General features: G+C 37.5%; 1 protein-coding gene across 9 annotated transcripts in view; it reads left to right on the plus strand.

Moving 5' to 3' along the window:
• Positions 1–13,935, plus strand: part of LOC131437563 (rab11 family-interacting protein 4B) — a 240,356-nt gene that overhangs the window by 77,859 nt on the left and 148,562 nt on the right. For 5 of the 9 annotated variants that reach the window (XM_058607001.1, XM_058606998.1, XM_058607002.1 and 2 more), the window contains exons 3-5: positions 2,774–2,896; positions 13,201–13,336; positions 13,551–13,652. In XM_058607001.1, coding sequence (XP_058462984.1) covers positions 2,788–2,896; positions 13,201–13,336; positions 13,551–13,652 — 347 coding nt within the window. In that variant the 5' untranslated portion in view covers positions 2,774–2,787. Of the gene's footprint in view, positions 1–2,392; positions 2,562–2,773; positions 2,897–13,200; positions 13,337–13,550; positions 13,653–13,935 lie in introns of those variants that run through there. The other 4 variants (XM_058606990.1, XM_058606994.1, XM_058606996.1 and 1 more) reach the window with 2 other exon arrangements.

Genomic DNA, 13,935 nt, shown 5'->3' on the forward strand with positions numbered 1-13,935 from the left:
TATGATGGTAGAGGAAATGCTGTCCAGTCTTGAAAATTATGACTGAAGCGTTTGATAAAGCCCAGCATACTATTTGCTTTATTGATTATTGTGTTGTAATGTTCCACTAATGTTAGTTTGGAGTCCAAGCTACACCTAAATCACGTAGAATTTCACTTTTTTCTACTATTTGATTTCCTAAAAATATGTCTGCAGAATGGGTTTCTTTTTTTGAGTCGCATTTTTACATTGAGTTGGAGTAGACTTTTACAGCACCAAATGTGGAATAGATTGATTTCGTTCTGTAATATTACTGCGTCGTTGATATTTTTATTTTCTATGAAGAGTTTCATGTCGTCTGCATATATAAGCACTTTCAGATTTTTGAGTATGAAGGAATTGTCGTTTATATGTAAAATGAAAAGAAGAGGCCCTAGGTGGGAGCCCTGAGGTACGCTAGGTGTTACATTACTTGGTTCAGAATTTATATTTTGCAAGCGAACTACTTGTACACGATTCGTTTAGTATGATTCAAGCTACTCCAGAAGGCTAAGTTCTATGCCATATTTTTGTAGTTTGTATAGAAGTAATGGTGTGCCAGTACGGTCGAAAGCTTTACTAAAGTCGGTGTAAAGAGTTTCTACGTGATTGCCAGCGTCCATTGCGTTCAGAGTGAATGTCAAAAATTCTAGGAGATTTGTTGTAGTTGAGCGGCCTTTGAAAAAGCCATGCTGTTTGTTAGTTGTTACATTCTTCAGTTGGTAAAAAAGTTTTTCGTTTACAATTTTTTCAAATAATTTTAGAATGAAAGAGATAATGGCTATTCGACGCTAGTTCCGAATGTTAGATTTTGAACCAAATTTAAATACAGTGGGGTACTCTGAATTTTAATACATAAAATACTTCGGTTATATTATATGTTTTCCCACCAGCGACGAATGTACCTTAATTAGTGTGCGTTCTCCTTCGACCTATTTGTAGTGCAGGAAATGATACAATGGTTGATACATTGTAGTGCATGAAATGGTACGATGAACGATTCTCCTGAATGTAGTGTTGCAGAGACCTAATTCATTATTTAAGCTCTCGACTACTACGATTCACGTATTTGCAATCGACGACTTATTCCGCAGTAATTGACTAACCTCCTTTGAAAGAGTACATACAAGGTCTTTTCCCAGTTCGTGCTGGCATCTCATCAGACACAGTCGACAATTGCTTACGGTCGAGACGATAGAAACAAAGACAATACAGTGTAGTGAACAATAGAGTGTACGAAATGGGCAAATACGATTTAACAAAGCCTGAAACTTGGCCTACAAGGCCAAATTCAATTTGTATTGATTTCAAGCGCTGCAAAGTTAGACCAGCAGCAACCGAAATTGAAATCTTGCTTAAGGAACGAATGCATCTAAACGTTACTGATGTAAGTGAGATTCAATTCAACAAGGCGTCTAACTGTGTGTACATTATGTTCAAACGTGAAAAAGATGCAATTGCATTTGCTTCGGTTAATAACGGGGTGCACAGTATTGATCATGACAATGTTAAATATAAAATCCCTGTGTACATGGTGGATAATGCCATAGAAGTACGCGTGCATGACCTTCCCCCGCAGACCAGCGAGGGGTATGTTCGGGAATGTATGTCGCAGTACGGTGAAGTTCTTTCCATCGAAAGGGAAGTATGGCGGAATTTTTTTCCGGGTATCCGGAATGGCGTGCGAGTAGTACGTATGCAACTACGTAAAGCAATTCCATCTTACATCATTTGTGATCAAGACGGGATACATCCGTGTAAAACGCTGATTACGTATGAAAATCAACTGGTTACATGTCAGTTTTGTGAACAACCTGCACACTACGGCAAACCTTGCACTGAAACTGCAAAAAGGACATCTTTAAACAAAAAAAAGGACAACCGCCCAACAACGGAAACTAGTGAGCGCAGTACTCCTGTTGTACCATCAAACCCACCAACAACTGCAATTAATGCACAACAAGGCGCGTCTACAGCAACTAACAACCAACCCAAGAATGCGAATTACAAGGAAAACGAAGAAAAAACGGAAACCAACAACGATACCACCGATGCGGCAATGGAGGACGAGACGAGCCACGAACAAAGTGCCCCTCACTCATCGCAAGATAAAAATGGAAGCTCCTCTCCCCCTAGAAAAAGGGTGACAACGAGATCCAACGGTAAAAAAATTATTTTATCTAATAAAAACATGGCTCATTCGGCCACGTAAAGCTTGTACGCAAATTGGCCTGAATAAAAAATTTTTTATAAAAAAAAAAAAAAAAAAGGTCTTTTCCCGGCTACCGGGAAAAACCATGTGGGTGTGTGCGGACGATTCATCTTTTCCTCACAGTTGTGCGGTCAATCTGATTTAACGCCCCCGGCTAAATAATTACTACTACTGATCATGGATTCACATATAAATTTGGAAAAGTTTTCCGGTTGTGATTTGATCATTATATTTACGCTCGTAGTGGACCAATTCGTGTCACTGGTTGCATTTATTGTTTGTCGGACGTTCGCAAGTAAAACTGCTTCTGCCGACGCCCGTAGTGTCACCGGTGCGTGTAACGTAACACGTATTTATTTTCTTTCTCTTTTTACGGCTTTCTGTCAAGCTAATCGGATCATCTCAGTCTGTAGGTGGCTTCCACTAGACGGCAGTGGCAGAAAGTGAAAATACACAAAAGATTATCCAGTGCAGAAAAAGAAAGGAGAAAGTGCTGCTTGGTACCGATATTTATTTCGTTTTTCGTTGTTTTGTATTTTGCAGATTGCACTACCGGGATGATGGCTCCATCCCCCTCCAAGAGTACTAAAACGCAACATCCGTCCTTCATAATAACGACGGACTCGGTAGACTCGAGTCCGGTGCCGTCCAGTCCACCCAGTACAGGTAAGTGTCCCAAATGATACATTGACATTCAGGTGCTTTGCCATAATATAATAATGTTACCAATTGAAATACCTTCGCCTACGTCGAGAGGGGCATTTTGTGCAGGTCGAAAGAAAAAGAAAATCACATAAATATGTAAGGTAGCCGATCGTAGTTCCATATCACTTCGTACGTTAATTGAGGTTCTTCCGTTCACTCTCACTGACCGCAAAGTTTAGTTCAACACGGCTCGGAAGATTTTCCCAATCATACCATTATGCATTTAGTGTGGTTTGTGGAAAGTGAAAATCAAAACAAAATGATACTCTTTCATGCGTGAAACTTGTTGGCTACAGACAAAAAGTGGTATTTCGGCATTTACATGTATACGTTCCACTGTTCCACTTGACGAGCTCACGTGTGCGAAAACAAAATGTTGCGTATATACTCCATATCTGCAAATCAGTATTGTCCAACAAAGAAAATTGTTTCCGCATAGAAGTGGTTCAATTGACCCTTTCCCGTACATAATTTCAAATCGATACATAACCAATATTCTAGTTATAGAATGGAACAAAGAAATCTATCATCACATTAATTAATCATGTGCTACGGTGCTATTGTGGAAACTTGTTACAGTAGGATTTGATGACATGTCAATAAGTGAGTAAACGGTGGCAATGGCACTGTACGTGACATAGGAAATGTAGAGCAAACGATGTATCTGTTTGTGTTAACAAATCCACTCCACATTAACACAATGTTAATTTATAGGTTTCTAGTGCGACTTTTACGTGTTGAAAACTTATAGTTAACATGATCTTCAAGTAAACCTGAAATAGAAATTAATTATGAAAATCCATGAAATTGATGGATGTGCTTCAGTATCAAATAAGTCAAAAGTTTTCTCTATAACGAACAAATGTGACTCTAACCTGTGCATGCCAAATATATGCAACCCTCGCATTAGAAAAATAAACTATTGGAAAATTGAACTACAAATTTGCGCTTTAAGTGAGTGTGCTCTGTTTTGGAGTTTTTGGCCATAATTTCAAGGAACCAGGTGTATCCAAAGTCATTTCGTATGATCGTCTTTCCACATCGAGTGTTAGATGACGAATTGACCATTTAAGAAGGTGACAAGCGATTACAAACTAATATGATCTACAAGTTGGAAGTTTTGGGCCCAAGTTAATACTGATTTCATGTTTTAAGCGAAATAACATGTTTTACTTTTGCGTTATTTCATATTCAGAAACGTCACATTAAAACCTGTTTTTCCGAAATAACAAGATATACTTGTCAGTAAAGCACAACCCTGCTAGCATTTTCCGTCATTTTACAACTATGTCAATTGACAAGCTGTTCAACAACAGCAGTTTTCCATCAAAGTAGCCATGTAATCATAATAAAACAAACTGGTACCAACGTTGCCAGGTATACCGATTTCTCGGTATTTATACAGATTTTTGCCGTCTATACCGCAATACAGATATGTACTCCAGAAATACCGATAACTCACGAATCATGCAGATAAGTACCGATTTTGGTTTTTAGCTTGAATAGACATGAGAAAAGATTGTCGGGGGACCTTTTTTATGCTCACCTCTTGGTGACATTTTCTACTACTTATGTAGAAGAGACTCTGGTACCGATATGGTACAGGTAGATTTTTGCGCCGAATACAGATTTTTTGAAAAACGACCTGGCAACGCAGACTGGTATAACCACTTTTGTTTTTGAATTAAAAGGTGACTTTTTTGATTATTTGCTGCTCAAAAATATTCGAAACGTTGGCAATAAGCGTGAAACGATAATATCCTTCATAGCCAGGAGAAGTACCTGGCTTATTTCTTATTTTTCGGATGTTGTCAAAATACTTTTTTCTTTCCTACCTGCGACGTAGGCATTTTTGCAGTTTGTTTATAAACAAACTTAATACTCAAGTAATATGTCATGCGTATAACATAATCTTAGTGTGAACAGTGCGGTTTTAACTTTATATTACTATCGTTAAAACATGTTATTTTATGCAGGTGTGAACATAGTATAAAAGCTTGTTTCCTTTTTTGCACCGTCACACTATAAGACGGCTTGAAATTTCAAACACGCATCACCCTGTAATTCCGCAACCGGAAGTCAGATATAGATCAAATTTAGCAATTATATGAAGGATCGTAAACCCTTTCATTTGATTCAAAGCTTGGGAAAATCGGTTAAGTCGTTGCGGAGAAAAGTGAGTTAGTTCCATTTTGGAATTTTTCGATCACTATTTCCGGTACTTCCGGAATCGGATTCCGGGAACCGTTATGTGAGTTATCTGATGTGAGTTTTTGTGGTCTTCAACTTACAAGATCTGTAAACTAGAGGAATTTATTCACTATTTTTGAAAAATTTGTTCCGTTTTTACATATTTTTCTATGAACTTCTAGCCGAAGTCGATTCATATGGTCAGTAACTTACAATTTTGAGCCCAATTTAAAAGATTTTTTTTTCCTTTTTTGCATCGTCACACTATACTACAACTAAAAAACACTCATCACCTTGTACTTCCGGAACCGGAAGTCAGATCCAGATAAAATTCAGCAAGTCTATAAAAGAACGTAAGAACTTTTATTTTTGAAAATCAGTTGAGTGATTACAAAGAAAAGTGAGTTAGCTTCTTTTTGAAGATGTGGATCGCTATTTCCGGTCCTTCCGGCACCGGACTACGGGAACTGGTATATCCGATATAAGTTTTTATGGTCTTCAACTTGCTAGGCCTGTAAACTAGAAGAATTTACTTACTATTTTTGAAAAATGAGATCATTTTTACATCTTTTTCTACGAAGGTAAACATTTGAATTTGCAGTTCTTTCACTCATCACCCTGTAATTCCGGAACCGGAAGTCAGATGTATGTAACAAATTTGAAAAAAAAAAAAACAATAGGACAATGGAATAGCCCTTTTGTTCAAGCCTAAATTTGTTAAAATCGATTCAGCCACTTCGCAGGAAAGTGGGTGCATATTTTGTGCGATTTTTTTGCACATTTTTCATTTTAATTCCGGAACCGGAAATCAGATCCATACCAAATTTAAATAATTTCTATGGGATAATAGTACCTTTCACACGGTTGTGAAAATCGGTTCAGCCATCTCGGAGAAAAGTGAGTGCATATTTTTTCTCACACATACACATACAAACACAGACATTTTGCGACTCGATGAACCAAGTCGAATGGCTCTCCGGGCCTCAGATCAAAGGTCGGTTTTCACAGTGATTGCATGGCCTTTCTATATGCGCAAGACAAAAATACAGACTGACCAAAAATCATAAATAAAAAACTTATTTTAAACTAGTTGTTAAAAGCATAACTATGATCGAATATATGTTTGAATTATGTAACGATAACTTATAAATGATAATTAGTTCAATATGGCAAAAAGATATGTTGATTGGCAACTTAAATAACTGTTTCGCAACTGATTATGTTATGAAGAAACATTGCGGCTATCTTGTTTTGACCAGTGTAACATGAAAAAATATATTCGTGCTCTTAATGCAACATAGTTTGGACTTAATCGTATCAGAACTAGTTGCGGATTGCTACTTAGATTTCGACCGTTTTAAAGCATGAAGAGCCTGCATCGGTATACATAGAAGAATAAGCAGCTGCTTCTTATATTTTTCATCACGGGCAACGAGAGACTAATCAAGAGGGAAGATAGATGAGTGCAAACATGGAAATTAGCGAAGAAGAATCGCCAGAGGTGGAAATACTCTACTAACTGTTCTACATGTGGGAATGCACAAAAGCTTCTCAACGTGCATCTATTTTGCCTTGTTCTCAGAGAATTTCGATTTGAAATAAATTTAGTGGCATTTAATTTCTACCTAAAGTCGCTTCTCATCAATTCGGAAGCAAACGATATGATTCCGTATCCGCTCCGCTCCGTATCCTTAGAAGTTATTCAAAATTTATTCACTAGAATTGCTTTTATTTATGATCAGCAAGGAATGAAAGTAATTGAGAAATGTTTTAATATATGTTTATAAGAGTGAATTATAAAGCCCGAGGACGATAGGCGGAGCAACAACATACATAAAATGGAGTTGGCCGACCGGAAAATGGAGGTACTTCACAAGGATTAGCACTAAGTACATACGCCATATTCCCGGGTTGGCGGTTCAATGCATAGGACGCTGGTCTTACAAGCCAGTTGTCGTATGTTCAAACCCTCCACCTGGAAGGATTCTTAGTGTCAGTAGGATCCATAGTACTAGCCATGCAATGACTCTGTACGCTAAGAATTGGCTACGAAGTCTGTTGAAACAGAAAGGCTACATTTCACAAAAGGAATGTAATGCCTAGACTTTGCTTACCTACGCCATATTTTGGGGTGAGGTTCTGTAATGGAAAAAATATCCTTCTGCTAAGTCCGACTTTGGAAAAAAAAGACTAACGCTAGTGCCATTCGGAAGCATGTTTTACCATGCTGATACAGCTGAAGTCGTTGCAAAACCCCATCTCATAAAATGATAAATAAGGGTTTTGCCTTTCTCATACAGAAAGGTTATGCAATCACAGTGAAAACCGACTTTTTACCCGAATGTTATATATCATTCCACTCAGCTCGACGAACTGAGAAAATCTCTCTCTCTCTCTCTCTCTCTCTCTCTCTCTCTCTCTCTCTCTCTCTCTCTCTCTCTCTCTCTCTCTCTCTCTCTCTCTCTCTCTCTCTCTCTCTCTCTCTCTCTCTCCTCTCTCTCTCTCTCTCTCTCTCTCTCTCTCTCTCTCTCTCTCTCTCTCTCTCTCTCTCTCTCTCTCTCTCTCTCTCTCTCCTCTCTCTCTCTCTCTCTCTCTCCTCTCTCTCTCTCTCTCTCTCTCTCTCTCTCTCTCTCTCTCTCTCTCTCTCTCTCTCTCTCTCTCTCTCTCTCTGTGTGTGTGTGTGTGTGTGTGTGTGTGTGTGTGTGTGTGTGTGTGTGTGTGTGTGTGTGTGTGTGTGTGTGTGTGTGTGTGTGTGTGTGTGTGTGTGTGTGTGCGCGTGTGTGTGTGTGTATGTGTATGTAACAGCTCTCGATTTTCTCGGAGATGACTGGACTGATTTTCACAAACTTAGATTCAAATGTAAGGTCTCTTGGCTCTATAGGGTGCTATTGAAATTTACCCGGATCAGACTTCTGGATCGGGAGTAACGTGGTAAAATGTGCAAAACAATGAAGAAAAAGTGCACTTGATTTTCTCAGAGACCACTCAACCGATTTTCTTCAACTAAGGTTTTAATTGAAGGACTTGTAGTCTCATAGGCAGTAGTGGTAAATTGCGAACCGAACGCCGAAGCTTCTGCAAATTTACTCAAAAATGTGCACCGAGCGTAAGCATGCGATAGGTTCGAAAACTATTCCCTCGGTTAATGCGAAGATGTTCTGTGCTCGGTGTTCGGCGAAGCAATCTGATTCGAACCGTTCGGTTGGCGGACCATCGGCGAGGGCCGAGTAAACTGCGTTCGATACGATGGTTTGTTGATTTCAATTCTCGCATCCTGGTTTTGAAATTATCAATGCACACGTGATCAGCACAAAAAAAAAGTTTTGTTCGATTGATAAATCGATCAATAGCAATTCAAATGGTATTATTTTGGACATTATCAGTATGCGTAGGGTGGCTCGATATGGAAAATAGAAAGTTTTGGATCTTTTGCAAATTTTATGGTTTTGGTTATAGAATCTATAACAATAAGATTTGAATATTTTGGAACATTTCAGCAATCGTATAGTAGCTCAATATGAAAAGGGATTTTTTGTTTACTCTTGAAAATTCGATGTTTAATAAACTGGTGAGTCAATAGCAAAGAAAATTGAGTAATTTCAGGTATTTTCAACGAGCGTATTTAAATTTGATGTTCTATTGATTGTTGAATCAATAGCAGTTCAACTTGGATAATTTTAGATATTTTCAGAGAGCGTAGAGTGGCGAAATTTGAAAATTTGGATTTTTTTACTAATTCGATGATTTATTGAATAGTAGAAAATCTTTGGAAATTATCTGCCACCGTAGGGCTTTTCTATTTGAAAAATTGTAAATTTTTTGTCTAATACCAATTCGATGGTTTGTTGATTGTTGGATCAATAGCAATTCAAATTAAATAATTTTGGGCATTTTCGGTGAGTGTAGGATGGCGCAATATGAAAACTTGTAAATATTTTGACTTTTGCTGATAAAATGTTTCATTTAATAGTGAATTAATAACAATTACAAATTGCTCATTTTTGAGATTTTCAGGGACCATAGGATGGTTCTATCTGTATAATGGTAAAGTTTTTGACTAATGTCAATTCGATGCTCTATTGATTGATGAATTAATAGCAGTTCAAATAAGATGATTTTCATGATGATGATAAGAACATTTTCAGCGATCGTAGGGGGGTTTAATATAAAAATTTGAAAATATTTTGATTTTTGGTATTTTAATGTTCAATAGATGAGCGAATCAGTAGCAGGTAGAATTGGATAATTTTGGACGTTTCTAGCGAGCGAGCGACGTTTGTTAATTTTGGATATTCTCAGCGAGCGCTGGATGGTCTCATATAGAAATTGTAATTTTTAAACTATTTACAATTTCATACCAGCGGTAAAGCGGGAACCGAGCACCAATGCTTTATACATATTTTTTTAGAAATGTTTTACTAGAAAAAATATGCAAAAGCTGTTCATTCGGTTTATGGTAAAGTTCGCTTGCTGTTCGGCGGAGCAATATGTACCAAACCATTCAGTTGGTAGACCATCGGCGAAGGTCAATTGAGCTCTATTCGATGCGTAGTTTTATTATTTATGGTTCGATGAAATGTCTACCTACAGCATCAAAACTAAATTCTATTTCAATTGATGTTCAAAGCAATAGCGCGTTAAAAATTACAATCAAAATCACAGGCACTTCGACGATTTGCATGTTTAAATCCGATGGTTCACCACTACTACTATTTATATATTAATCAACACAGCATCCGATTTGGAAAAATAGTTCACAATTTCTCATATAAACCACCTTACCACCGAATAAAAATTCTAATATTCCAATTGCTATCTATTAAACATTGAATTAGCAAAAGGTAAAGTATTCCCAAATTTTTAGGTATATTAAGCCATTCCACGCCCACAAGATATGTATAAAATTATTCTATTCGAATTCAATTCATTCATCAATCAATAAAGCATCGGATCTGCAAATTCAAATACTAACATTTTTCAAATAGCACCACACAACGCTCGCTGTAAATTGGAAATCCTATTGGAACTGCTATTGATTCACCAATTAATAGGCCATTGAATCGACATTAGTCAAAAATTTTAAAATTTTCCAAATAGCACCACCCTACGTTCGTCGAAAATGTCCAAAATTATCAAATTTACATTGCTCTTGATTCACTATTAAATGGAACATGAAATCAGTAAAAGTCTAAATATATGCAAATTTTCATATTGCACCACCCTACGCTCGATAAAAATGTACAAAATTATTTCCAGAATCAACAGATCATCGAATTAGTATAAGATACAATTTTTGTCGATTTTTCAAATAGAACCACCCAACGGTCACTGAAAATGTCCAAAATTCTTAAATTTTAATTGCTTTTGAATCAATATTTAATAAAACATCAAATTAGTAAAAAAAAAATTTACAAATTTTCATATTGCGCCACCCCCGCTCACTGAAAATGTAAAAAAATATCCAATTCGAACTGCTATTTATTCACTAATCAATAGAGCATCGAAATGAGATTAGTCAAAAAACGTGATCGGAATCGATGCTTTACCACCACTGCTCATAGGTTGCCATTGAATTTCATCTGGATCGACTTCCGAGTTATGGGATAAAATGTGCAAAATGAACTAAAAACGTGCAATCGATTTCCTCAGAGACCGCTCATCAGATTTTTATAAACTTAGATTCAAATGAAAGATCTCACGGTGCTATACGGAAGTCCGGAATTTCATCCGGATCCAACTTCCGGTTCTGGAGTTATAGGGTAAAGTGTGTTAAATATTGTAGGGGAGAGTGTTCGGTTACCGGCATCCTTTTACTTTAAGTTTCGGACTTTTGCACATTACGCGGACATCTATACATCAATGGAAAGCTAAAGTCCCTAGCTAACAACTGATTACGAAACTAAGTTGATTCATTTGATTGAAAAATATTATCAATTTAGTAAAGCGATGAATTTTGGCCATTTCAAAAAAGGTGTTCGGTTACCGGCACCCCATGAAATTTCAATAAAAATGGAAAAATATACGTAAAGACTGCAGTAATTCAAAGAAAAAACTGATCTTTTTCTTTTTGGAAGCGTTTTGGACAAAAGTCTTCATTGGTCGATGATTTGAATGGTGGCGCCTTTGGTGTTGATTTGGCCGGTCTTCCACGTTTTTTTCTTAGTCGGAGTATCTGCTGTATGAGTAGCCAAAATTTTGATTTGCTTTGTCTCGACAGCAGCCTGAATATCACTAACAATTTTTCACGATTTGTCGAAAACATGGGGTGCCGGTAACCGAAATCGGTAGACATTTCGAAAATGACAAAACAAAACACATTTCGAAAATGACAAATTAAATCACGAAATAGATCGATTTCACCTCACCAATATTCAATCCACTCACCTTTTCGATTGATGCGCTTCAATTTATGATGCTATAAAAAAGTCAGAAAAAACTCTTGTGTTGATTTTCACGCAATTAAAATTTGTTCTGAACGCAGCAGAAAGTACAAGCGTCTGTTTGCTTCGGCGTTCGGCACAAAAAGAACGTGCTGCTTTTACACACACATGACATTTGTTGGAATGACGCTATCTGCTTTCTGTCAAAAGTTACGGTGGGATGCCGGCAGCCGAACACCTTCCTCTACACCGTCACTTAAACCGGTGAAACAAAATACGCAAAAAAATCTCTATACTGGTCTTAAAACTACGCAAATCGATAGCCATTATCAGTTGGCAGCTAAACAAACCGATTCTGGCTATCCTGGCTCCCGATTTTCGATTAACGACGGGAGAAAATAGTCATATGCTCAGAAGTGGATCTCACTCACTTTTCTCAGAGTTTGCAGAACCGATATTTTCTATCTTAGGGTCAAATGAAAGGTTAGGTCCTTCCAAAAATCACTGCATATTTTCGGATTCAACAAAAATTTAAACCGTCGTTTAGAGTACAATGACAAAATCGTTTAAAAACTTCAAAAGTATAGTTTGTATGTCATGTTAGTTGGTGGCCGTACGAACCGACTTCGATTATACCGGTTCTCGGGTTCCGATGCCGGAAGTGCATATAATAGTAAACCCACTTCGTTATCTTAAGGATGATCTACGCCAACAAAGCACTGTTTCATTCTGTAGGTTATACTAGTCAATGCACAAACAATCCCTTGGTTTCTTTCAAAAAAAAAAACGAAGAGAAACATTTTGAAAAAAATACTACAGTATTATGTATATGAGAAAGGCATCATTACATACAAACATCACCATCTGAACTAAAATTAACAATTGCTTAAGCTTCAATTGCTTTCCCATCCACATAATTCGACCGATTGGGATTCCACGGATCATTATCAGTACCTCTACGGGCAGATGCTGTCTCTACTTTTCAAAAACGCGGGAAGATCATTGACGCTGTGGACAATTATTTTGCCGATCTTCCTGGAAATTACTCTCAGACGGCATCAAAAATTCGAAAAATCACGAGATACGAGAGGACATCGAATAAATTAGAAATAATATGATCCGAGATCCATTCCGCCTAGTAGTTGTTATAGCGACAATCATTTAAGTTGCTAGAGTCAAAGTCGCTCTTGCTGCTGTTTAAAAATAGAAATGTCTATTACGTGAAAGAGCATCATTTTTTTGGGTGCCTTTTATGTTGAAAGTTGAACGATAGCGTTCTGCAACCAATCCATGGCGTTAATAGTCATAATTAGATTCACCTACAAATTGTTCACCGATCGGCAGTGCATTTAATTTGCACAATTTCGCATTTTTGGATTCCGTCTGTTTTGTTCGAATCGATGCCGATGAAATTGTAACTGGATTAGAAATTGATCATGCGGACTCGTAGCCTCAGATGAAGAAGAGATGATGAAGCGACGGTGGACGATAATGAGCGTAAAAGAGGCGCGCGTCTTCTTCTACTATTTTTTGGGTTCATATCTACTCGTCGAAATGTTCATCGTGGATATGTGATTTATAGTGAGATGTACCATTGACTTCCACGACTTGTCTGGAGGTCATTGACACAGTAAAGTTCCTTAACTGCATTCCTAAATTGATTATCTCTTACATTTTTTATGTCTACTTTTACAGATGCTCCCAAATCACAATGTTCATCCTTGTCAGATGGCGAGTCCTTCGAGTGCTACGGAGAAAATGACATCTCTGTTTCCGAGAACGGGGGTGTCGATCTGGAACTCGCCCCGACTCTGAACTCCACTGCAATTGGGTATGTATTAATTATTGAGTGCAATAAATTACATACATTTTTGTGATCAGATCTTGTACACAGTACGTATATACTTTTCGGATGCCCCTTTTGCGCAGAATGCTCGCCAATTGGTTAATTTTGTTAGCGAAGCAGCACCACACATTTTATTAACTACTTTTCGTTTGCTATGTTTTGCGCAAATTTATTTCCTTTCCTTTTTCGATCAACGTAGAGAAAACAACATCAACAACAACAACAACAACAACAATAGCAACACAACTGGTATTACTAGACACACATGGAGCCGCATGAGCTTACGTGGTGCGCCTAAAAGGTATGCATTTTAAACTACATCACCAACTTCCAAAAGCTTCATATCTCCACCCAACGATGTGCAATTCATTCATCAGCGCAATTATACTTCCATCACCATTTATTTCACACTCACTCACACACACACACACACTCATATCTTTCGACTGCATAGTTTACAGCTCAGTAAAAGTTGTTTATGTTTTCCAAGGCTCGTTTCAAATGTACGACTTTTTGTCATGTTGAGCAGTTCATTCGACGTGAGAATGAACTTTTTCATTGCACCTTCATTCTCATCGGGCATT

This window comes from Malaya genurostris, chromosome 3 (assembly GCF_030247185.1).
Source record: "Malaya genurostris strain Urasoe2022 chromosome 3, Malgen_1.1, whole genome shotgun sequence".
NCBI lineage: Eukaryota > Metazoa > Arthropoda > Insecta > Diptera > Culicidae > Malaya > Malaya genurostris.